Raw genomic sequence first — 27610 nt, forward strand, 5'->3', positions numbered from 1 at the left:
TTTTTATTGCTTGTAAGGAGGCTGCCTCTACCAGATATGTACAATACTTAACCGTGATCAATGACCAGACCCACGCAAAATCAGATTTCCACAGAATGTGAATGTGTCATCCATCCATTGCATGTTTATTTATTACAGGATTAGTTTATTCAAAAATTAAAATAGCCATCATTTACTCACCCTCATGTTTCAACCAATAATTTGTGTTAATCAACATTTACCAGAAATGCTGTTGATTGAGCTTAACTTGCATTGAACCTGGAACATTCCTATGAAACTTTTTATCAGTGCAAAATAAAAAGAACAAAAGGTCTTCATATGCCATCTGGGCCTCTAAGGATGCATTAGTAGAAGGGATCCAATATCTTGAAGACTCTTTCGGAGCCAGTGCACCCCAGTGTGCCATGTTTCCATGAGTTTCAAAGTGTTTTATTAGAAGAGCCTATCAATGAGTCTTTGGAGTAAACAATATGCCACTCATAAACAAGCCACATCTGTTTGGAAGAAAGGTGGGCCTACACCTTTACAACAAGCTCACCAGGGGATGGTTTTGTTTTGGGGGGAAACAACAATCATTTTGAGAAATGTGGATTTTCTTAACAAAGTACTGTACAGAGCATTGTTATCTTCTGCACTGTGGATATGCAAAGGGTTGTGTAACAAGTTGCTGACCTGGCTTTTAAACAATCTTTTCACCGCCTATGATTACCACATTTCATACTGAGGGCCTCATTCCCAAAGGAAGTATCTCAGACCACACAATTTCTCAATCTAGCTCTCTCATACTTCAATATTTACTTAATGCCAAAAGCGAACAATACTAATTCATTTCCAATTTCCAAAAACTAAGATCCTATCATTTGTTAACGTCAGTGTTGCTGATTGTGTGGTTTTGACTTCAACTTTCACCAGAATTTCCCAGTTTTCCATGGCTGTTTGTCTAAGTGGCAGACACATATTTCAGCACAGCTTCAGACAGTATTAATGCAATCCCAACTATGAATTTTCAGTGAAAAGTAAGTAGCAAAAGGGTTAGTGCAAAGCATACTGACATGATGCCTCCATAAACCCTTTGTTTAAAGAGGACTTGTTCCAGATGGCATCTGTAAAGTGAGAAACATGTGTTGCATTATGACTTAGATTTATTAATGCAAAGTTTAATATTTAAAAGTAACAACAGGCAATGGAGAAATAGATTTTTGTTATTTGTGCATAGTGCTCGCAAGATCAAAGAGAATGCCAAGAGCTGTATTGCACAGGTGAATAAAGGCAGGTTTCATTACAGCATTTTTCTCTGGGCGGGAGTTACTGCCTGCTCCGCTCACACGCACAAAGGCGCACATATGCTTTCACTTTGGGTTTGGAGCCTGTTGCAGAAATTTACCATTCAACCCAATGCTTGCTTTCAGGCCGCCATGGGTTCAGTTTGATCCTTGATGTTTACAACACCTCAGGATTCATGAAAGAGGCCAAAGTGAATTAGCATCACTGTATTTTACTCTTTTATAACATGCTTTCATATGAACATGAATAAACTGTAACAGGCTAGCAAAAAGTTGTGCCAATCTTGGCATGTTTAAAAGTATAGATCTGTCATTAATGTACATAGAGTGTTTCAGCCTCAATTTATAACTGTAAAACAGGTCAATTGTAAAAGACTCAAACAGCATTCAAGTGTAAATGCACTAAATTATATTCACATTCATGACATTAGTGATGTTTTGCGCTGCACTAAGCTCAAATACTAACAAACTGACTTTTTAAAAAATAAATATTTTTGAATATTTTTCCATCCAGAATACACACACACACACACACACACATTGAGTCTTCGATCATGCATTATAATGAATATTGGTCATTTATACAGAAAATCCCCTTACGTAATACTGTAAAGTTAGCCAAAACAGTTTAAAAATATTTTGAAAGAAAGAGGAAATGCTTCTTAGAGTATCAGTTACACAATATCACTTCTCTTCCACTGAAACGGCACAACATATTTAACTATGTATATACAAAATAAAAAAATAAAAACACCATTTACACACACTTGAGCACTTTATTAGGAACACCTTCACACCTACATATTAACGCAATTATCTAATCAGCCAATCATGTTGCAGAAGTGTTATGAATAAAATCATGCATACACAGGTCAGTAGCTTCAGTTTATGTTCACATTAACCATCAGAATGGGGGAAAAAATTTGATCTCAGTGATTTCGACCATGGCAGGATTGTTGGTGCCAGACAGGCTGGTTTGAGTATATCTGTAACTGCTGATCTCTTGGGATTTTCACGCACAACAGTGTCTAGAGTTTACTCAGAATGGTACCAAAACCAAAAACAATATCCAGTGAGCAGCGGTTCTGCGGATGGAAACACCTTGTTAATTAGAAAGGTCAGCAGAGAATGGCCAGACTGGCTCAAGCTGACAGAAAGGCTACGGTAACTCAGATAACCACTCTGTACAATTGTAGTGAGCGGAATAGAATGGACAACATGTCGTACTTTGAGGCCGATGGGCTACAACAGCAGAAGACTATGTTGGGTAATTTATTAGAACCATAGTGTTTCCAGGGGTGTAAAAAGTACTCCAAAATGATACTTAAGTGAAAGTATGGATACAGAGTAAAACATTTGCTCAATTAAAAGTCCAAGTATCTAGCCAAAAACATACTTGAGTGAAAGTAAAAAAGGTATTCACTATAAACTGTACTCAAGTAATAAAAAAGTAACTTTTATCCTAGCTACAATGAAATCAAGAGAGGAGAATGTGTGAGAGAGGATGTTGTTAAATTCAACTGGTTTGTCAAGTCGCCTTTTTACTGTCTTCGATGACTGTCATATTTCTCCCTCAGTGGGATTGAAGACCTGATCATAGAATATCATAGAATAACTAAATTTTTGCAAAATTATTTTTGTGTGGCCTGTTGTATGTAACAAGAAAATTTCCTGGTGTAATGAACACAGAGGCGCAAAAATAACAATTACTTTTATCCCCTTTCATTTAAATCACTTGAAAAAGGGCAGATTATCAGTTCATAAACACTTACTTTTGCCCTGTTCCTCACAGGATGCTGTCTTATGACATAAACACTTTTACTATAGCTCATGACTCATTTTAATGTTTGCATTACATAACCAACTACATTTAAAAGCTTAAGTTTGTTCAAATTGCGAGGAAGCTCAACTGACAACGTGTTGAATACGCAATGCAAAAGGACAAGGGTACGAGTCCTGAAGAGCATACAAGTCCACACATAAGCCAAAAGTGTCAAAGAAGGACCACAAAATGACGCTGTTGCTTCAGAAATTGTGTTTTCATGTGACACTTGCTTTTTATTACAATATCGGTTAGGTTTCAGATTTAGGTTAGGTGTAATGGTTGCAGGAAGAAGTCAAGTTACATCCATACAGGTCAACAGGGTTAACCGGAACAACAACTGACAAAGACAAAGCAAACACAAGGACATTATAGACACTGGGGCAAACAAGATACAGCAGGGAACACTAAGGGCAGGAAACAGGAACAGAGACACAAGAAGGTAAACACAGAACTTCAAACTAAATGTCTCTTAACACCTAGCGACCTCTGGTGGCCCCTAGGGAAAATGTCTCAGGTGTTACAAGAGGGGGGTTGGTGTTGTTGATTTAAATCTCGATAGAACAATAAAAACTCATCTGTTTGGGAGAACATTTCACTCTCTTTTACCACCAAACAGTGACATTTCACTTCGGAACAGCACTGAGACGTGTTATGAACCACATCGTTTTATTTTGCGAAAACGTTGCCACAGGCACGCAATGTTCGTTGCACGGGAGAAGAAGACGCTCACAAATTGCGATCTCAGAGCACCCAGCACCTTGAGACAATCAAACGAATATATATATATATATATATATATATATATATATATATATATATATATATATATATATATATATATATATATATGCAAATATTTAAACATATCCGAAGCTCAAATCAGATCCAAATTTCGCCTCTGCAGATGGTTGGTACTCCACACAACCATTGTGAGATGCTGCATTTGAAATGACTGACCTCTGGTCTGTCATCTGTCGTTTAACGGATGCAGTGAAAAGGCAAGAAGAAAGAAAATGTTCTGCAAAAATGGAGTGAGCACTTTCCAAGTTTAAATAAGATTGTAAGAATAATTATTTCTCTTTGGAAATGTTATTAAGTAAAATTACAAGTATTTTGTTTATATTGCACTTGAGTAAAGTACTATGTGTGTGTGTGTGTGTGTGTATAAAATTATAATAAAGAATGAGTAATATATATATATATATATACACACACACACACTACCGGTCAATAGTTTTGAAACACTTACTCATTCATTATTATACTTTTTTTCACATTTTAGAATAATAGTAAAGTCATCAAAACCATGGAATAACATAAATGGAAATATGGGAATTATGTTGTGACTAAACAAAATCCAAAATAAATAATGTTATATTTTAGCATCTTCAAAGTAGTCACCCTTTGCCTAGAATTTGCAGACATGTAGGCTACTCTTGACATTTTCTCTACCAACTTCTTGAGGTATCACACTGGGATGCTTTTTAAACAGTATTGAAGGAGTTCCCATCTATGTTGGCCATTTACTGGCTGATTTTCTTTATTATTTGGTCAAAGTCATCCATTTCAAAAACTTTTTTATTTATTAATTACATTTTAGTTTTACAATTAAATAAATTAATATGTTGGCACAATTGTATTTTTGTCTACAAAACTAATTTCAATTAAATGCCTTCAGATCAAAAGATTTTTAAGATCATAAGAAACATTTCAGTCAAGTGTTTCAAAACTTTTGACCGGTAGTATATATAGGCATCACTCTGAGTACATTGTAGAGACTGTTGTGCATGAAAATTCCAAGAGATCGGCAGATACAGAAATACTCAAACCAGGTCCAAATCACTGAGATCACATTTTTCCCCATTCTGATGGTTGATGTGAACATTAACTGAGGCTCCTGACCCATATCTGCATGATTGTATGCACTGCACTGCTGCCATATGATTGGCTGATTAGATAATCGCATGGATGATTGTTGTTACACACTCGAATAAAGTACAAACCACAAAAAGATCTGTATTTATAATCAGTATTAATTGTAATTTTATTAAAGTGCTTGTTTTCACGTATCTTTTACAGGTTTGCATGACAGTAAACTACTTTCTATTCTTTTAACTTTTCTGTTCAAATGGGCTGGAAAGGCGCAGTGCAGCACAATCCCACTTGATGACGTCGACCAGTTTCCGCTGTCAGTCATTCCCCTCCTCGTGCCTCTACTATCGCAGTAGGCTGGAAGAGTCTAGCGGACGAAAAAAAAAGTACCGACTGATCGCCCTAAACTCGGATTCCAAACTTTCTCCTAACACAAATACCTCGAAGAAATGGAGCTGGGATTATGGAATTAAGGCTCGGAGCGCGTGCGATGGAGATTTTATTGCTGCAACTGCTGCTTTGTTGTAGTCTGACTGTGATTCAGGGTGAGTAAAATAGTGCTTTTTCTTTTTTTTTACGGCTCGGAGGTGTTGAAGTCATTATATCACGGCGAACAATGTGAAACAAAGTACCACGTATCATTATCGGTGCAAAGCGCCTAACAAAGTAGCGCGCGATCGTTCTGAGTAACTTTTATTATTTATATAAGCACGCATTTAAATATTTCAGTTAGCTAAACTCTGCAACTTTTACGTATAAGTTGTATAAGTGACTTTACATGTGTAGCAATAAGAGTCGTGCGTAAAGTGTCCGTAAAGTTAAGGTGATCTTAACTCTGATTCGCGGTTGGTTAGTTCACCGAGATTTGAACTTCAGGAAGTTGTGGTAAAACTGAAAAGTAAAAAGAGCTTTTTTCGATTCCAGCTGGAAGTATTTGATCGGGGGTTTAAGTGCATGTAGATGTGTCTGGTGTGTTACGGAGGCCTCGGTGGTGTCGGATGTCAAACAGAGCGAGAAAAGGAGAGATTTAATGTTAAAAAAAAAACTAATTTTACCTCACCTTCATTTAATAGGTCTGGCCAATTTATTTATCGTATAAAAGACTTTGATGCATAACGTAAACAAGGTTGCAATATGAAAGTTTAAACCTGTTCATTGAACTCTGGAAAGTACAAATAAATACAATATTGCATATGTGACTCATATTAGATAGTAATGTAACCACTGAAAACTATATTTATACCCTTGCTGGTGAGAATATCCGCAGTTCAAACATGCCTGTGCTTAAATATTTATAGTTTTAGCACCATGTACTCATTATTGGTTGGTTGGGATATTTGCATTGACACCTAGAGTGTGAGAGAGTTAGTTAGTTAGTTAGTTTGAACTCCGGCTGATTTTTCTTTTTGGTGAAAGTTAGAAAGTCGGAATGTATTGGCCTGAACTCATATTACATGCATCACCTTAAATTTGTTAATCTTCAACTCGTAATCCTTACTTATAACTACACTCACAATATGCACCCACCACCTCCTGTTGTTTCAGAGTAGTTTTCAAACTTTAGTAAGACCTTAATGCTTAACAGATTCAAATAGTTAGAAATGTTCCGGCAACATTGTTTTATATATAATACCAGACATTGAATGCACATGAACAACTGATCTGTTATGCATTATTTCAAACGAATAGTTTACACAAAAATGAAAATTCTCTCATCATTTACTCACCCTCATGTCCTCACCCTCATGTCATCCCAGATGTTTATGACTTTCTTTCTACTGCAGAACACAAAGGTTTTTAGAAGAATATTTCTGCTCCATAGGTCCATACAATGCAAGTGAATGGTTACCAAAAAGCACATAAAGTCAGCATAAAAATAATTCCATAAAACTCCAGTGGTTTAATCCATGTCTACTGAAGCGATCCAGTCGGTTTTGGGTGAGAACAGATCAAAATATAACTCCTTTTTTCCACTATAAATCTTTTTGACGATCATTATTTTAAGATCGAAATCATGATCACCAAGGAGATGGCAGATGTCAAGATTTATATTGAAAAATGTGTTATATTTTGGTCTGTTCTCACTTTAAAATGATTAGATGGCTTCAGAAGATGTGGATTAAACCACTGGAGTCATATGGATAACTTGTTTGTACTTTTTGGAGCTTCAAAAATTTGGTCACCATTTACTTGCACTGTCTGGACCTACAGAGATGAAATATTCTGCTAAAAATCTGTGTTTGTGTTCTGCAGAAGAAATAAATTATTCACATCTGGAAAGTCATGAGGGTGAGAAAATGAGTGAATTTTCAATTTTGGGTGAACTATACCTTTTAATGTATGTTAATGACCTTCATTTTAAATCAAATTTACAATATAGAGTTGTCCGACAGATAAGTTAAAACATCTTATTGATATAAAGACAGCATACATTCAATATGGAGACCCGTTAAGGAGTATTTAGACGTATTAGAGTCCTCACTTTTAAAAATGGTGTTTTAAATAACCCAGAAACCAAGATAAAGTTTCTATTAAGAAACTATAAAGCTATATCAAGAACTAGCTCACAATAGGTTCTTTGCTTAATTTCAAATTTCAGGTTTAAATAATGTTCTGGTATTGGCATTGTGTTTGCACAGCTGCTGATGTGGTATTAGAAGCTATTATATTGCAATTAAGATAACCACAGACTGTCATTTTTTTATGTCTTTTATATACTTGGTCTGTTAGGTCTTGGTTATTAAGTGTTTCAGTATGAAAAATGTATTTAGGTCACGCCAATAGCGAACGGTTCATTTGTTAACTTGTCATCTAAGGTTGGTAATATGTGCCAGTATCACTGCAAATGTCATCGCCTAGTCTTTGGAGATTTTTTTTCAGTGAGAAGTTGTAATAAAAATATAATAAGCCGTATCAAACCTAGTTTTAGATTTCGAGTCTTGTCCATATTTGAAAATCTGTGCTTTATTTTTGTGTATTAAACCCCATGATTGAGTGAAATCCGTTTCACATATTGCTAATTTGCCATATGTAAATAACAAAGCCCATGTTGAAATTTCGCATAACAAAACAACTGTAAACTTTTGATGTGATTGTTATTCGCTCTGCATGCCAACTAAACAAGTTTGCATTTGAATAAAAGCATTCTTTGAGGAAAAGTGAAGGAAATGTAATGTCTCCTATGCAGTCCTTTCCATAAGTCTATGGTCATTGTCATCTTGCTGGACTTTTGTGTTTTGTTTTATTGTAAAACATCATATTTAGTTCCATATATGTTTACCATGCACCTTGATTTATGTCCTCGCACAACTTTTTAAAGTGTTTTACTTTAAAATCGAATAAGAATTTGAGTGTGAAGTGTGTCATTTGTTTTGACGTTTAAAGACTTTGTCCCAGAGACAACTATAAGTAAGCCATTCGTGGTTGATTCCACTGAAAATTGCAAACACTTTGACTCTGTGGTGCTATCAGTCTTTGGGCATGGACTATCTCTTTGGCCAACCAATGGAAGATGGCGGGTGTTTTTGGGCAAAAAAACGTGTTTGAAAAGTCATTATTTTTTAAATTCCATTTCGTGGCTCTCGAGGTGCAGAAATGGCAAACTTGAAATTTGTGATGACCTTTAATTTTCACTTAAACTTTTTTAGTGTCCTAACATCATAATTTTCCAAAGTATGCTCCATTTTCAGTGGAAGAAAACGAAGTTTTAGTGTGGATAAGAAGCATAAACTTAGTTAAACTAATGCGTAAAAAAAAAACATATTAGTGTGGATGTGACCTTTTCATATATAAGAATTACACTGGGTTCATTTTTGGTCTTTTGTTTGTTTTTAAATACAATGCACATTTGCGTAGTTGCATATTTTCTTTCAAACAAGCTCACCACATTATTGTATGGTCTACTACTGATAAGGTTTGGAGGAAGTGGGTGGCTTGTTTTGATTGTAATCAGACATAGGTAGGTAAAAGGAGACTGTGGGCTAAGAAAGAGAGACACAGATAATTTAGATGATGAGCTGAGAAGGCTTTCATTTGAAGCTCTCTTACCCATCTTTCAGGACTCCTCACATTTGTAGACCTCTACCCTGCTTTATGCCTCTCCCTTCTTTGGACTGTTCATTCTGGTGACAAGCTCAGACTCAGCTGTTGCTTTGTGCTCTTCCTCTACAAAGGAGGAGCCCAGTGGGCCCAGGTGCTTTCAACTCCCCCTCCTGGCACTACAAAAGTCAGAGAAGAACGGAAGTTCTCAGGTCAAATGGGTGCTCGGTTATAGAGTGGAAATGAGTTCTCCTGGGGATGTCTGTTTACGGAGATTAGTGATCTTCACGCTGGGGCTGAAATTTATTGCTGGACTTTGACTGATTTTGTTTCTTCTAGTAAGGTGCAGTGTTCCAATGTTCATTGAAACAAGGTTGCTTTGCTTTTGTCCTTTAGATCTCTGGCACATTGCCTCTAAAACCATTACAAAGTTGCTAGAGTTCATCTGTTTTCCCTTTCTTTCCCATAGTGGACCCCATGAAATGTGCTGTGAGCAAGATTTGTGTCCAAGTTGTGAACTTGCAGAAGCACCTTTCAGAACTCTTCTAGCTTCGGATTCAGTTTCTGTTCCTAACAATAAAAAAAATAGTATGGATGTAAAATATTTATTGTAGGTTCAAGTCCAGTCCCTTAGCCTAAAAAGTGAATCTTATCATCTTTAAATATAAGCTAGCTATCTTCCATCAAATGTGTTGCTTTTTCTCATAACTCAAGACTCTGTTTTAAAAACCATGCAGTGTCTAAGCTTGTTTGGGTGGGAGATTGTGCTGGTGGGCCGGTCGTGGTTGTTATCTGTTTTTTTTTTCTTGCGCATTTGAGCTGCAGAGGTCTGTGTGATCCCATAAAACAGTGCAGCTGTTGAGACGAGGTTATCTGTTTAATCCCCACTACTCTGTGCTCGCTGGGGAAGGAGGTGTCAGAGTCCTCTCAGGTCGGCCTGAGGCTCTGGTGGGCCATTCTGCAGTTAATATCTAAAGTCCTGTTTACTTGCAAATGTACGCATGTGCTGCAGTTACGGTGTTTGAATGAAATGTATAGCTGTTGCAAATAATCCCGTTATCTAATGTACACAGGTGTTGTGCACATGCCTGTTTACAGTTTGACTCAAAAAGCAGAGCATAAGCTGATGATTACAAATGTCATGTAAACAAAAGTGTAATACGGGAGGTTAGGGGTTTGTTCAAATTTCTAACCTTAAGTATGAGTAATAGTGATGCAAATTTCATCATCAACAGACTGCTCAAGCACTGACCGCGAGCAGCCCGATTTTTCAAACTGCGCGTCTTTGAAGGCGCAGAATGCGCCTGGAATTATTTGCACTAATTAGTGGGGCCACAAGGTGGCAACACTCGCATATGAGCCGCTGCTGTTACGAGAAGCGCAAGAAGAAGATATAGTCGCCATTAAACAACACAAGGCGAATGTGCAAGTCAAGAATGCATGTGTGAGGAGGTCAGGAGATACCTGCAGTCTGAATGAATATAATAACATATTTATGGCTCAACTCCTAAAGATGCATGTGCCAACAATCTGTGAATGCGCACACTGTCATATGAAGTATACTTTGACAGGCTCGTGTTCGCAGATGATAAATGTTCGTGTCATAACCATAGTTTACTTTGGGCTTTATAATTAATATTAAGAGTTACTAAGGCTACGTCTACATTAATCCAGATACGTTTGAAAATGGCGTTTTTGTTTCAAAACGCTCTCCGTCCACACTAGCATTTTCAAGTGTTTTACAAAAAGTTGCTCGTCCACAATGAGACGTATGAAAACGCTTAAATCATGTTACTTTGCATGCGGAAAATCCAAGTTGCATATATGGTGTGAAACGCAATTGTCCTCGTGTTCCGTCGCCGGACACCAATTACGAGTAAACTTCCCTTCGCCTTTGAAGGAACGCAATGTGATGGTTGTACAAAGTAACATTTATTTGTTAACAACGCTATCAAAGTGAGTATCATGTACAACAGCGGTGCTATAAGACAGGCTGCCATCTTTATTGTTTTGGTTGGCTAGATCACATGACTGAGTCACATGACAACAAATATATAATAGATATATACGTTTTCACAGTACATACTACAACACGTAAACGGCGTTTCTAATTTATCCACTTTAGAGTGCATTTCAAAAAGCTCAGTTTTCACGGACAAAAACGCAATCTCAGTGTGGACGGAAGGCCAAAACGGAGGGAAAAAGGTGCATTTTCAAACTAAAACATATTAGTGTAGACAAGGCATAAACGAACCAAGTGGTTCACTATATCAGTGTTTTCTAATTTTCAAAGTTGCGAATTTATTTCATGTTAAATAAGCGAATAAAGTTGTGTTTTCAACCCATAAGTTCAAAAGAACAGAATTATCACTTCCGGACAAATTGTAGCCACTGTGGCTCTTTTATTAATAAAACACTTGCGGCGTAGATCACGCAGAGAAGACAATCTAGAGGAACTTGTCCCATGTCTGGGAGTGGCAGCAGCAAGTCATATAGTTCTGGGAGCACTATGTGTATGCATTCCTCCATTATGTCTTTGTCGTGCGGATCAATAATATATTTTTCAAAAGCGTCAATAAACTTGCTCTACGCACAGTTTGTTCACAAGTTTGTATTTGACTTATGTGCTGTGCAAACTCTTTGCAGGCTTTGGATTTTCAGGACACTGTTATTTCAGGATGACCAGAACAACATTTCAGATGTGATGATTGGTCCACTGGTTTAGTCCAGTTATGAATGTATTATTCAGTCACATGACTTTTGATGTGCATCTCGTATTCCTAATAAATTCAATAGGAGTTTATTCGGTAAATGTGTTTCTATCATAGTTTATGCACTTTTATTTTCTTTCGCATAAAAAAATTATCCACCTTAAGTGAGTGTATATGTTTTTATGCACATTATTTTAGATTTTATTTGCATCTTGGTGTTTTCATCCAGCAGTTTTTAATGTGATATCCCAAAATGCACATAGAAATATGTGGATGGAAGCACATGTTATTTGGATTATGGAATACCTCTTGAAGAATCTAGCTGAAAAGAAGTGTTCCACCACAGTAGAAAAGAATAGACCTGCATCTCCTTTTATAGAATGATTTGAGTGCATCTGTCTTTGATGTTGTTGGAAAGCTGAAAAAAAGGAGTGAAAGAGGTGGACAAAGTGACAGAGTGATTGAGGGAACAATCTGTGGTCCAGGCGAAGCAACGACGGGGGATTATTGTTTGATGTCTGGAATCTGTTGTTGCGTTTCCACAGCATGTGTACTTCACGCCTCTGTCACTGTTTAGTAGTCGGTGTACTGTGTTTGTATGAAGTGTATACAAACTGTAAATTATTCTAACGTTGTATTTATTCTTGCCAAATAATTGTAGGACATTTATTTTGGACTTAAAAGAACAAGCTTTTGTTTGCATCAACTAAGGAAAGTGATGCCCAATAGAAGCTTGGAAAGTTTGTAAAGGTGTTTTGGAATTAGCCTCATTTTGATAATTTTCAGCACATTTTAATTTTAATTTTAATCTAATCACATTCTAGGTTCTGACAAGGTTTTAATAGCTACATGACCCACAATAGAGCGCTTCATTAATAAAATTATGCTTCCCAAATTGCTGTATGTGACAAAAAGATACGCTTGTGTGTTTTCTTAGTAGGAACTTTCTGATTTTTAAATGACTTGACTAGCTTAAATGGCATAAATCTCCTCTATTCGGTTCATTTAAAGTTTCTCTCTCATTCAAACTTGATCATCAGTAATAAAATCTATTTTTTCTTTTGGAAACTCCTAGCCTAATTTTAACTTGATTTGTAAATTTTCTGAGGAAACATAACACTCCAGTTTAGGCTATAAATGAAAACATGGGAATCACATGTGAATCGTGTGAAACATTATCATTGACATTTCAAGAAGTGGAAAGTGTATATGATGTCGTATATCTTAATGTTACACTTTATAAGCCCCAGACTGTCGAGACTGTGACCATTCGATATGAAATCGCAATATACGCTTTTTCATTCATACATTTACATTTATTTACATTTATGCATTTGGCAGATGCTTTTATCCAAAGTGACTTACAGTGCACTTATTACAGGGACAATCCCCCTGGAGCAACCTGGAGTTAAGTGCCTTATTCAAGGACACAATGGTGGTGACTGTGGGGTACTGTGGGGTTCGAACCAGTGTCTTTCTGATTACCAGATTACCAGTCATTCATAATGTTTACACTTTAGAAATATGGCTGCACCAATTAATAAGTGCTGTGTAATTTTTCATATATTTATTTAAAATGACTCTTTATCCTTGTGCCTATGTTGAATAACCAGTCATATGAATATTTTGTATATTATACAGATTAATCTGTTTTTCTTAGTTATTATTTGTGCCTTTCTGAATAAGATGATATTCGACTAATATATACTATATATACAGAATCAATGTATTTCTGTTGCAATTTAAACATTAAAATGAGCTTTGATTTTGACTTTTGTCAGAAAACCAGAAGGTTTTGACTGCTTCACTTCTCACCTCTGTTAAAGCAGTTTGTTATATGGGCTAATGTGCTTAATTAACTGCAAAAGGCAATGATGTACACTGGCGGCCAAAAGTTTGGAATAATGTACAGATTTTGCTGTTTCAGAAGGAAATTCTGATGCACCATCACTATTTGAAAATAGTAATTTCTGATCAAATCTAAACAGGCCCCATTACCAGCAGCATTCACTCCAACACCTTATCCTTGAGTAATCATGCTAAATTGCTCATTTGGTTCTAGAAAATCGCTTGCCATTGTATCAAACACAGTTGAAAGCTATTTGGTTCATTAAATGAAACTTAACATTGTCTTTTTTTGTTTTTGAGTTGCCACAGTATGCAATAGACTGGCATGTCTTAAGGTCAAATAGGGCAAAAAAGAAACTGCTTTCTCTAGAAACTCATCAGTCAATCATTGTTTTGAGGAATGAAGACTATACAATGCTTGAAATTGCCAAAAAGCTGAAGATGTAATACAATGGTGTACACTACAGTCTTCAAAGACAAAGGACAACTGGCTCTAACAAGGACAGAAAGAGATGTGGAAGGTCAGATGTACAACTAAACAAGAGGATAAGTACATCAGTGTCTCTAGTTTGAGAAATAGATGCCTCACATGTCCTCAGCTGACAGCTTCATTGAATTCTACCCGCTCAACACAAGTTTAATATACAACAGTAAAGAGAAGACTCAGGGGTGCAGGCCTTATGGGAAGAATTGCAAAGAAAAAGCCACATTTGAAAGGCTAGAGTGGGCAAAGAAACACAGACATTAGACAACAGATAATTGGAAAAGAGTGTTATGGATCTTAACCCCATTGAGCTTTCGTGGGATCAGCTAGACTGTAAGGTGCGTGAGAATTGCCTGACAAGACAGCCACATATATGGCAAGTGCTACAGGAAGTGTGGGGTTAAATATCACTTGAATATCTGGAAAAACTGACAGCTAGAATGCAAAGGATCTGCAAAGCTGTCATTGCGGCAAGTGGAAGGTTTTTTGACGTGAACTCTTTGTTTGAACATTTATTTCAAATCGTAATAGTAATTTTTCCTTGCTATTAATGTTCTGACTATACATTGTGATCAGTTGAATGCCACTTTGGTGAATAAAAGTACCAATTTATTTCCATAAGAGCAAAATCTGTTTATTCTACGTTTATTCCAAACATTTTGCCTCCAGTGTAATTCTATAAATATTAGAGGTCGACTGATATAGGATTTTGCAGATACCGATAACTAAGTTGGGAAGACAAGCTGATAACCGATTAATCGGCTGACAGTTTTTAAAATGGATACTGAATGGAAAAACAACATTTAAAGTAGGGATACACCGATACCACTTTTTCTCTTCCGATTCCTACACCAGAAATCTCAGTATCGGCTAATACCAGTGTTGTTTTTTTGCATAATCAGTTTAGAATATCTTTACATTATTGTGTGGAACTAATTGGGCGTGTTCTTTAATATGTAAAGAAACACAAACCTCTAACTACACATTATTTCAATATAAATGTATAGCTTATTAAGAAACACTTTATTATTAACTAGTATGCTGGATAACGTAGCAGCAAAATTAACTGTAATTCGTCTTCAAATCTTCAGTAGATATGAAACCAGTATTTTATTTTTGATTTTTATTTCTTTTTTTCTTCCCAAAAATGTTTCAACTTACATCTGGACTTCAGCACACTTTTCATTCACAGTTATTTTTTGGAACCCATTCAATTTAAATATTGTTATAAATTGTTAACAAATACTAACGATGACAATAATAATAATAATAATAATAATAAATAGTTATTCATATTATTATTATTATTATTATTGACTTTTAGTTTTACATACAACAATAATATATTTAAGTCGTGCACTTTTTAAACCCTCACGCTTTTATTTTGACATTCCATCCAAACTCTCCAGGAAGTCCTGTATGTGTCGGCAAGTGCACAGTAGTTTAATTCACTTCTTATTCAAATTCTGGTCATTTGCCATTCAAAATGCATATATAAGTGAGCCGAACTATTGAGCATCTTCATCTGAGATGTTGTTTGTGGGAGGTGCTCAAATATTGTGCAACGCGTGAAGGCTCAAATTAGCCGCGAGTGTGTGTTTAAACAGTGCAGCACCATTTACTTATGCGCCAGGGTTTCCGTTGTCCGGTAATTACCGGACATTGACCGGTAAAAAAATTAAATGTCCGACAAAATTAAATCTCTCCGGTCAAATTGTCCGATTAAAATTGCCTAATAATCCCGTCCCCCTAACACAATCTGAATTTGAGAATAAGCCTAAAATGTATAAAGCAAAAATACACCGATCTTTTGCTATGTTATAAAGGAACAGGCTCTATCGTTTGAAAGTTATGAAACAACATCGCATGCTGCATTTCAAATAAAGCGCACGCCTAAAGCTGCGTACACACTGCCAGCGACTTTGTCGCTGCAAGTCGCCAGTGGCTGGCGGTGAAGTCGCTAGTGGGTGTTCCCACTACTGGTTGCCTAGTAACGTTTATAAATGACATTCACGGATGTCATTCCATTGCTGTTGACAGCGAATCTCTTTTCTTGCCACTAAAAACAAACATTTTGGAGGGAAAATCTAAATAGAGTCAGTACACAAAATGCTTTATATCAAAGATAAATGAGAAACAAGGCGTGCTGTTTGCCATAGCGGCTGTTTATCTCCGGCGAAAATGCAAATGCCGGTCTTTCTGGGTCCATAAAATCCCCGCGATCTCAGATACACCTTTCCACGCAGTATTTTTCTTAAAAATGTCCTTGTTAGGGCTGTCAAAATTGCTCAAAAATGACATTCGAATATTCCCTCTAAAAAAAACACATATATTCGAACTATTCGAATATCTGGTTGCGCATTTGGTCAATGACGCGCATTACGTCAATAACAGGACAAATTAATACAAAGAGACATAACTATTTGTATAGGTAGTTTATTTAAGTTTAAACATATTTGACAACGTATTACCTACACAAAAACAAGTAAATCAACTAATGGCCAAGACCTCACTCTCGCCGCGACGCAGCAGGCACTCTTTCTCTCTCTCGCCCTCACGCCTTCTGCGCATAACGGTTTAAAAGAACAACAACAATAAACAAATGTTGAGTGCTGATCAAGAGTTTTGTGCAAGCAATATAAGGTCGCGACTCTTGTCCCAAATATAGCAGGCTTCATTCAGTGATTAAAACAAATTATTAACATTAATTGAAGTTTTACAGTATATAGAACCGACATTGAACGCTCCGAGCGAGCTGTGCTGTGGTAAACATGGAACTTTTCCTTGACATGAAACGGTAAATAATCAAACCAGTGGAAGCCTGCAGTGCATGAAACTGCTGTATCTAACCTACCTTATTCATGCAACATCTATTCAGTCAGTACAGTAGCCTTACATTTTAGTCATGTTTCTGTTTAACGCTAAATAAAACGAGGCACACAATTCCGAGAAATGTGACAACAAAGACCCCTCAGGCAGCACGCCCACTCGCAAAGCAGACAGCCGCGACATCTGCTACCACGGCGCTGCTTTTTTTCCACATTCGAATATTAATTTTCACCTTCGAATTTCTGTTTTTTAAAACTATTCGAATATATATTCGAATTTAGAATATTCGTTGACAGCCCTAGTCCTTGTACGTGGGAAGAGATATATCATAGAGCACTGGGAAATTTCTAACAGCAAGAATTAGCCTTTCATCCGTCTTGATAGAGAGAGAGAGAGAAGGGTCACGTGAGCTCTCCCGTCGTCTCTCCTATTGGCTGTCGCTGCCGTTAGTCGCTCCAAAGTTGAACTTTTCTCAGCTTTGTCGCGTCGCTGGACACGCCCACATCTAGCGCCAAAGGTTGCGACAGTTCGTGTCGCCGGAAGTCGCTGTGCTCGCATTGAAAATGAATGGTATTTAGTCGCTGTTGCGCGCGATGTCGCTGGCGGTGTGTACGCACCTTTAAACGGCTGCAATATAGACCTAAACAACGAACGATTGAGTGAGACGTTTCAAATATGGCCAGGCCCAGGCAGACTAGATTTAAAAGCTTTTTTCAGAGGCCAGACGATGGTGAATCAGGAACATCTCATTATAGATAGATCAGTGCTTCTAATCCGCGCATTCGTGCAGTTTTTTTTCTCTATCATCAAAACTGAATAACCAATGCTCATCAGTGCATGGTTACGGTCTATATCAAGCAGGGACACGTTTGTGTGCATTTTATTTTGTGATTTCACCGGAATTAATAGAGAGTCTCCGCAACGGCGATAGATTGAAACGCGCGTCCTAGTGAAGATTGCGCAACTCGCGCAGCGCGTCGTCCATGCAACTGATAGCAGCGGACACGAGCGCTCAGCTTGTTCTCTTACGAGAGGTTCTCTCGTATTGCGTAAGCTAGCTTACGCTACGGGAAAGATTCATCTTTTCTGAGATATTGAAGCCAAAAAATTATCCTTAATTTTTGTATCCATTGTCAACGCAGTCGCGGCAGCTGCAGACCTTGAGCCGGGCTAGCTAGCGAGCTCATAGGTTGCTCTGCGGCAACTGCTGCAGCCTATAGACGCAGCTTGGGCGAACTGCGCATCCAATGAGAGCGTCCGGCGCTCACTGCATCAAAGCCCGCCAAAAGGGCGTGACTAGAGTGCATATAAGCGTAGTTAGTAGGCTGGAACCCTGATTTTCATCTCTTCAGCGAAGCTCTCCGCGATCGCTGACCTGGAAGCCGCGTCGCCGTTTGAGGGGCATCTAGCAAGCGTGGACAGCGCTAGAAGAAGCCGGCCGTCTCAGCCACCTTCAGCCATCCTGCGAAGCTACGCCATCCGACGACGTATCCTTTTATTAAGCAAGCTAGTTCTCAAGAACTATTCACAAAAGAGTACTGAGCGTCTTTTCAAGATGCCTCGCTCCACTTGCGCCTCATGTCGCGCCTTCTCAGCACAGGAGACCGCCACATCATCTGCGCTCTCTGCCTGGGACTGGGGCACGCAGAGCTCAGCCCTCACTGAGGGCGGATGCGATTCTGCGAGGAGCTACCGATGTCGACCCTGCGGGCTCGACTCGAAGCCGATCAAAGCAGAAACCGCGCCGCCTTACCCTCAGCCGCGCGAGGAAGCAGCCCGCTCACAAAGGCTGCCGGAAACTGTGGTTGAAGCGACTGCCTCGCCGGAGCCTCTCCTCGAAAGCATCGCTTTCACCCTCCCCGCCCCGGACGCCAGCAGTTGCCGCCGACGGCCGCGACTGCTGCCATCTCGGATGACGAGCGGAGGATAAGGGCTGCTGTTCCATCATGGCTTCGGACAGCGAGGAGTGGACAGGCTCCCAAGCCTCCTCCTCAGCCCAGGAATCCAGCAGGACCAGCGCCGGGTCGAAGGGGAGTTAACACGCCTCCTCACACAGGCCGTCGACCGCCTCGGGCTCGAGTGGTCACCGCCCCTGAGCAGGCACCCAACAGACTTCGACGGCTGCTTTCTTCAAAGCCATCGCCGCTCTACACCAGCGGCCGGGCGCTCCCTTCCTGCCGGAATTACATACGGAGCTTGCAAAGTCGTGGAACGCTCCGTTTTCAGCCAGGACCCGTTCACGCGTCTCCACCTCTCGGCGTCGAGTGGGCGGCGCCACTGAGAGAGGCTACTCCTCCATCCCCGGTCGAGGACTCGGTAGCAGCACACCTTTGTCCGCCCTCCGCGAGATGGCGTTCCAAGCCTGTGCTCCCGTCTAAGGCCTGCAGAGCGACTTCCGCCTATGTTGGCGGCGCCTATTCCGCCGCCCGGCCAAGCGCATCTGCTCTGCACTCAATGGCCGTTTTACAGATCCTACAAGCAGACCTTCTTCGGAGTGGGATGAGAAAGGCAGGCACCCAGAGGCTGTTACTGATCTACGGCCGACAGACCTCGCCCTTCAGCTACCAAAGCTGCAGCCCAAGCTCTAGGGAAGTGCATGGCCTCGCTGACTGTGACCGAGAGACACTTATGGCTAACACTAGCCGACATGGGAGAAGCAGAGCGCTCCACGTTCCTCAACGCACCGCTCTCTCCAACCGGTCTCTTCGGCTCCGCGGTGAGTGGCATTGTTGACCGCTTCTCAGAAGTCCAGAAAGCCACCCAAGCCATGAACCTCTTCCTGCCGCGTCGCTTAGCTCCTCTGCAGGCGCTCACGTGATCAGCCTCCTGCACGAGCCTCTTCACAGCGCCCAGTTCAACAATCTCCAGACTTCTCAGCGTCGACAGGGCGGCCGCCCTCGATCGCGCTCAGACAGCCGCCGCGAGACCGCCTCCCGCGGGCCTCGATCTAAGGTAACGCTGAAACCCGAAGCAGCCGAAGTCTTCCTAACTGTGTTGAACAAGCGGCGGCTCAGTCCGCCGCGGCGGACCACTGTCAAAGCTTTACCCCCTGTCAGTCCCCTTCTCTCAGGCTACTACAGTGGTGAATTTAGCAGCCAACAAGCCGGTGACACTGCCCGCTTGCCTGCACTCAAGCGCCGTTTTCACGGCGACCCAAATAAATCTTGTAAAGAGCAAACATGTCTTATGTGTAGAAAAAGTGCCCACAACCCAGTGTTCGCCCCTACACACAAGCATAACACATCCCGTGCCCCTATCAGAGCACGCTCTCATAAAGCGGTTCACTGAACCGCTCGGCGTCAGAGTCAATGAAGGCCTCACAAATCGCGTGCTGCGCTCCATTCTCTGCCCGCTCTGTCACCACGACCAGCCCTATGTGTAGAAAATGTGCCCACAATCCAGTGTTCACTTCTGCACACAAGCACTGCATGTCTCGTGTCCCCACCAGAGCACGCTCACATAAAGCGGTTACTGAACCGCTCGAGCGCTAGAGTCAATAAATGCGCCCGCAAATGCGTCGCTAGCGCCCATTCTCTGCCCGCTCTGTTACACGGCCAGCAACCATTCCTCTGTGTGTAAGTCCCGTGCCCATGACTATGCTTAGCATCACGTAACAGATGTGACTCTTTCCCCATTCATTCCAATCGGAAGTCACTCACAAAACAGCCTGTTCATGCTGTCTCGCGAGCAATCATGCATGAACACACTAAACGCGCTCACACATTTTGTTCAGCTCTGTGTAGCGGCAATCAGAGCCGAATTGGCCATTCACCCTCTAGCGTTACGCTTCAAAGCGTGGGAAGCTATTCCAGGGATATCCAAGTGGGTGTTAAGCACAATACAACAGGGCTATTTGCTACAGTTCGATCGCCGCCCCTCGCTTCAGAGCTGGCTCGAAACCACTGTGAACACGGAAGCAGCGTGCATGCTTCGCTCAGAAATAGCAAGCCTTCTGTGCAAAAGGGCCATAGAAAAAGTGCCACCCTCTCTGAGCCGAGTCGGGGCTTTACAGCCGTTATTTTCTTGTTCCCAAGAAAGACGGCGGCCTCAGACCCATATTAGATCTCAGGGTTTTGAACAAGGTGCTTGCAAAAAGACCGCTCAAAATGCTTACAATCAGGAAACTCCTCGCCATGTGCGCCAGGGGACTGGTTTATTTCTCTCGATCTGAAAGATGCATACTTTCAGATTCAGATAAATCCCGTCACAGGCCATTCTTGAGATTCGCCGACGGCCAGGTTTATCAATCACACCGTCCTCCGTTCGGCCTGTCCTTAGCACCCCGTACTTTCACGAAGCGCATGGATGCGGGCGCTCGCACCCCTGCGGAGTCAGGGTTTGCGAATTCTGAACTATTTGGACGACTGGCTGATTATGGCTCAGTCACATATGGAGCTTCTGTCTCACAGAGCAGTTCTCCTCAGCCATCTGAACAGTTTGGGTCTTGCAGTCAATTGGACCAAGAGCTCACTACAGCCCAGTCAGACCATTTCCTTCCTGGGAATAGAACTAGACTCCGTGGCAATGACGGCTCGCTTATCTACACAGCACAAGACGCGTGTTCAGCTTACTCAGCCGCATCTTTTCAGATGAACAGCCTCACGCCTCTGAAGAAATTCCAGAGAGTGCTAGGTTACATGGCCTCAGCCGCAGCAGTACTTCAGCTGGGTTTACTGCACATGCGCCCGCTTCAGCATTGGCTAAACACCGCTGCCTCGCCGGCTTGGGCCACAGGCCGCCAGCCCATCAAGGTGACTCAGACCTGCATATCAGCTCTGCAGCCCTGGACAGTGGCCTAATGGTATCAGCGGGAGTGACAATGGGAGCTGTATCTCGCCGAAAGTCATCTCGACAGACGCCGCCCAACACGGGTTGGGGCGCGGTCCGCGAGGGCTCTCCGGTTTTCGCCTATGGTCAGTTCAGGAAAAGCTCCTTCACATAAATTGTCTGAAATGATAGCGGTCGAGTACGCCGCGGCGCTTTCTCCCGGTCATTCAGGGTCACCACGCCCTGGTCCGCTCGACAACAGATCTGTGGTATCCTACCTAAACCGCCAGGGCGGTGTCAGATCCAGGAACCTCTTCCATCTGACAAAACGCATACTGAGTTGGTCCCAGTGCCACCTGCGCCGCTGAGGGCGACGCGACGTGCCAGGCCACCTGAACGACGGCCCGACAGACTGTCCAGAGACAATATTCCCCAGGGAATGGTCCCTGCACGCCAAACAGTCCAGACGTTATGGCACCTATTCGGCAGAGCAGAGATAGACCTCTTTGCGTCCAAAGAGAACTCTCACTGCCCAGTATTTTTCTCGAAGCGAGGACGCGCTGGCCCAGGACTGGCCCAGACGCTCGCTTACGCCTTCCCTCCCGCCTCGCTATTGCCACAGGTAATGCAGAGGATCAGGGAAACGCGCCACCGGTGCTCCTCATAGCCCCGCTGGGGAGAATCAGACATGGTTCCCGGAGCTTACGCAGCTGTCACTGACAGCCGCGTGGCCCATCCCAGTGAGAGCAGATCTCCTCTCTCAAGCTCAGCGGCACAATCTGGCATCCCCACCCAGAGCGCTGGGCGCTGCATGCGAGTGATCAACGACTACCCGTCGCTCTGCCAGAAGGAGTAATAAACACCATCATACACGCTAGAGCCCCTTCCACGAGAAGACTCTATGCGCCAAAATGGTCTGTGTTCTCAAAATGGTGCACCGACAGAGACCTGGACCCACGGACATGTGGGGTGTCGCCGCTGCTCAGATTTCTACAAGAGCTGCTGGATGAGGGCAGATCCCCATCCACGCCAAAGTGTAGGTGGCGGCCGCTGCGGCGCTCGCTGAACCCCTGCACGCCAGTCATGGGGTAAAACGAGCTGGTCATCCGCTTCCTCAGGGGAGCTAGAAGGATGAACCCCCCGCTCTCCATCGGGCTTCCTATCTGGGATCTTTCTATAGTTCTCGAAACTATGAAAGCCCCCTTTCGAACCACTTCAATCCGTGGATTTGAAATACCTTTCACTCAAAACCGCTTTTCTGACTGCCCTGTCATCAGTCAAACGTGGGGAGACCTTCACGCTGTCTGTCAGCGCTAGCGTGTCTTGAGTTTGGACCAAGTGACTCCAAGGTCATTTTAAAGCCTAGACACGGCTATGTTCCCAAGGTGATCGGTACTCCTTTCAGAGCACAGGTCATTTCCTATCGGCGCTGCCAGCACCGGATAGCTGAACGCGACGCCAATCTCCTTTGCCCGGTCAGAGCACTGAGATTGTATACTGCACGCCCGCTGCTTTCAGACGCCCGAGCAGCTTTCGCTTCGCTCGAGGGCGCACCAAAGGTCTCGCCGCCTAAACAGACACTATCTAGATGGATAGTGGACGCTATTGCTGCTGCATACGCGCCAAAGATCTGCCATGCCCGCTGGGCATTAGGGCTCACTCCACTAGAGGCATGGCATCCTCGTGGGCATGGTCCAGCGGAATTTCCATTCACGACATATGTGTGGCAGCGGGATGGACTTCCCTCCACCTTTGTCAGATTTTACAATATGGAAGTGCCCGCTCTGCAGGCAAAACTACTAGCGGTTTAATACGCCACAGCTCCCCTGGTGAGCTGCACTGATGGGACACATTCCACACAGACCGGCACCGCCGCTCTGTCGCTCCCGGCCCTACTATGTGCTTATGTATTACACAATCAATGACCCGCATTCTTGCCGCCAAATATTATTTCCCCACTCATAAGGGCTCCCCGGTCCCCCTTAATTCCCTGGGGCTTATACAGTGGATGCTTGAGCGCGACGGCGCTGACAATGGAGTTCCCGTGAAGCGTAGCTAGCTACGCAATACGAGAGAACCTCTCGTAAGAGAACGTATCGGTTACCTAACGTAGCTAGCTTACGCAATACTCGTTCCCTCATCTAGAGAGAACCGAGGTTACGTTAGGTAACCGATACGATTTCAAAAACAACAGATTTTAGCGCTAGATCTCTTATTTAATAACGGACTAAATGAATGATCTGCTAGTTAACTGGAGATGTTTTATTTATTTGTATTAGGTACATCCGTGCCTCAATGTTTCAAAAAGTGAATGTGTGTGAAACCACAGTAAAAAACAATTGCCGTTGATTGACGCCAATCGGACGTTCATGTATTTTTTTTCGTCTATTTGAAAGTTAAGCTAATAATAATATGTTGCATTCTATATGGCCTGATTATGTCATTTTTTAAGTTACATAGACTGCCTCCAGTTTTCCTCAACTTGAGTAATTAAGAGGCGATATATTTGACCGGCATATCATCAAAATGTCCGTACCATTTTTTTCTAGCGGAAACTCTGTTATGCGCTGGCGCTGCGCATACTATATTTTTACTTATTAAACACAGTCTTTTGTGATTCACAGAGATATTGCACATGTTCAAGTGGCTGATCACTTCACTTCTGGTGAGGGGTCTTTAATGTGAAACTAGGGTAAACTAGTTAATTGCAATGTCTTATGCTTTTTTTTAATTGTTCTATAAGATTCAGTGATATTTTTCTCAAATCTCTCACTACCTTTAAATATACAACTTAACTGGCTAAAGCATAAACGTGACTGGATATAAACTAATGCAAATAGATGGTAATAAATGTTATTTAAACATTTGGGTAGGACTTGCATGTTTTTTGTCACATTGTTCCTACCGCTTGAGGATAGCTTTAATGTTAGCGTCCTCTCAGCCTGGACAAACATACTGCTGTTCTCTATTAATGCAGCATCTATTCAAGAAATTAATTACTTTATAGTGATATGACAACGTGTACTCTATACATACCTTTTAGTTGTTGGTGTTTTAAATCTGCATTGTTCAGTTCCGCTGCATTCAACATGCAGTTTCACGTGTCAAATCAACCACCACGAGGCATCAGTGATAGGTTTTATTTCGCCTCTAGAGGACACTTTCATAATGTATAATGACAGCTCGCCGCTCCAGCCCTGGACACATAGGGTGAAAATTATCGGTGTGGATTTTTGCCGATAACTGAGTTCCAGAAATCGTTATCAGTGCTGATTAATTGGCAAATCCGATATATCGGTCGACCTCTAATAAATATGTAGTCTGTATGTGCTGCATGCTTCACAGTGAATAAAGTGCCCTTCTCTTTGTCATTAATACACATGCAGATGTTAATGATGTGGTCAGTATATAAGCAGTGGCTTCTCACATTCACTTATTGTTGAAGCACGCAGCTCATGCAAACTGTTAATTAAAACTTTTTCTGGTAAAATCATCACATTAGGACATATCATGATTTTAATTTGATTAATTGTGCATTTATACATTAATTTCATCACAAATGTGACAAATTCAAAATAATGCAGAATGAGTTAAGTGCCAAAGTTTAATATGTAGGATTACAGCTTTGTTCAAATTCCTATTCTTAAGTATTTACAATGTTAACTGTGATGTACCTTAGAAAGCATTCATGGCATTGTGTGAAAAAGCCTAAATATATTTCAAGTAGGGATGCACTGAAATAAAAATTCTGGGCCTAAACCGAAAATCCAGGATGCACTTGACCTATTTAAGAATATTGTATTAACATTATACTTTTTCATTAATTTCATGAATTTAATGAATCTGAATTGAAAAACTACAAACCAATAAAATAAATCACACTTTTATTGAAAGTAACACCAATATTGGACAAAAAATTAAAACATTATTAAATATTATTCTTCATTCAATTCTGTAAAAATCTAATTTTACAGATTTTATTAACAATTATCCAAATAATGTAAAGTTTTAGAAAACTATTATATGCAAAACAACAGTCAAGTAAAGAACTTAGCTAGCATCTTTGAAAAAGTTTAAATATGCAACAGTAATTTTAATTAAAACAAAAAGGCAGAACACAGAATGGCAGAGGGCCTCTATTCCACTGATCTATATATAACTATAATATATAATTATATATATATATATATATAGATCAGTGCTCTATTCTGTTTACGTAAATGTATGTACACTTTAAGTGAACATTATTGTGCAAAACAACAGTGCAAAACAGCAGTACCGTAATTGAACTAAATCCAACCTCAACTATAAACGACAGATGTATCCTCAAGTGAAGAACAAGTGTAATGTAATTGCTATACACATCAAATTGGACCGCTTTCTATTTAACTACAACAAGTGACCGGCACAATCCACGCAAGCAAAGGAAAGTGGTCTTTGTTTATGCGACCGTAGTCAAGGGGATTGTCGCTTCTGGCGTAGTTCCGCTAGATACGTCTCAAGTTGTGTTGTAGCAGCGCTAGTTGTGGCACTGCTGTGGATCGGGGTGCTTTCCTGTAGAATCTCTTGCTGTTCTCTGTATATATATATATATATATTGAAAGTTCTGCTGAACAAACACTGCAGATCGCAAATGTGATGTCCTTATCAGAAACTTAGAAGAATTTCCACACTGCTGACATGATCAGCCTTTGTTTGGTAGCACCGTGATAAGGGCTAGATCGATCCAGAGTGAAATCAGAGCACTGAGGGGCGGGGCGAGGAGGTCTATATTTTCGGCTCATATTTTCGGCCTTTTTTCTCTTTCAGCCGAAAACGAAAGTGCCATTTTCGGCCGAAAATTTTCGGCGGCTGAAATTTCGCGCATCCCTAATTTCAAGACTTTAAAGAAACTGGTCCATCACAGGCAATAAGTCCTTTTTGCATTATCCAGGTTGCCCATTGAATTCAGAAGATGAAATTAAAGTTGTGCACATATTGTGATGACTCCCTACTAGTCTCACTTTTCCATTGAGGATCTCTGAAAGACTCTTGCAAGCTGTTTTTTCTTCCTGGTGGTTGCTGATAAAACAACCCTTAAGCCAAAAATTGCTGCGGTGTTTACTTTGAGATAACACCAAATCACATCTCATGCACTGTTTAGTCTCCTAAGACTGCTTCCTTAGTGAAGCATGGGCAAAAAGCTGAGATCATACGATGGAAAATGCCACTTTAGGAGACCTGTTTAAATTTCACAACTTACATTTGATTAGTGTTTGCTAAGGCAAGCATCAGTATTGCTTTTGCTCATACCTTGGGTTAGAGATCTGAACAAAACTTTTAAATTCTCTTTCTGAGTTTTACATTCAACATATTTAAATCTCATTAAAATCATCACAGCTATGGATAGGAATTCCACTGAAACATCAGTCATACAGCAGGAACCCGCAGTTGCTTGTCGATGGTGACATGGTTCTTTGTAAAGCGGTATGCTGGTTAACCACCGCAAGCACCCCAGCCCTCAGCACTCTCGCCATAGTCATTGTGTCAGCCTTGTGTCTGCCTTTGACCTCATAGTATGTCCTCCCCTCACCTGCTTTCCCCTGGCAATTATTGTCTATGATGTGAGTGGTACTTGCTGGCACATGCGGATGGGTCCAAGGTGCCAACTGGCTGTCCCCGTGGAGACGCTTGGGTGCCAAAACGAAGGGCAGACATTTCCGTTGTTTTCTCAGCCATTCATTCTCTAGAGAGCTTCACATGTGCCTCTCATTTACTGCAATGCATACATGATAAACACCGATTATTTAGAGCCTGTGCCCCAGGATTGTTGCAGACAGACACATTATTTGCATTATTGCAAATGCATTTTTTTTAATGTGACTTGACAGGCAAGTTCTTCCTAACAGTAATGCTGCAGAGTCATAATTTGAGAATATAACAATGTTTTGCATCTTCCTGACAATTTGAAAGT

General features: G+C 41.1%; 2 protein-coding genes across 2 annotated transcripts in view; one reads left to right on the plus strand and one right to left on the minus strand.

Annotated features, from left to right (window-relative positions):
- The window catches only part of LOC127638274 (BOLA class I histocompatibility antigen, alpha chain BL3-7-like), a 184106-nt gene that overhangs the window by 96058 nt on the left and 60438 nt on the right, over nt 1-27610 (minus strand). The gene's annotated exons all lie outside the window — the stretch shown is intronic.
- LOC127638063 (low-density lipoprotein receptor-related protein 5-like) overlaps nt 5324-27610 on the plus strand; it is a gene marked incomplete at its 3' end in the record, with an annotated part of 82073 nt that continues 59786 nt past the window's right edge. Inside the window, exon 1 of the mRNA XM_052119397.1 lies at nt 5324-5525. Within this exon, the coding sequence (XP_051975357.1) occupies nt 5444-5525 (82 nt within the window). The remainder of the gene's footprint in view (nt 5526-27610) is intronic.

Source organism: Xyrauchen texanus, chromosome 46, assembly GCF_025860055.1.
Source record: "Xyrauchen texanus isolate HMW12.3.18 chromosome 46, RBS_HiC_50CHRs, whole genome shotgun sequence".
Lineage (NCBI taxonomy): Eukaryota > Metazoa > Chordata > Actinopteri > Cypriniformes > Catostomidae > Xyrauchen > Xyrauchen texanus.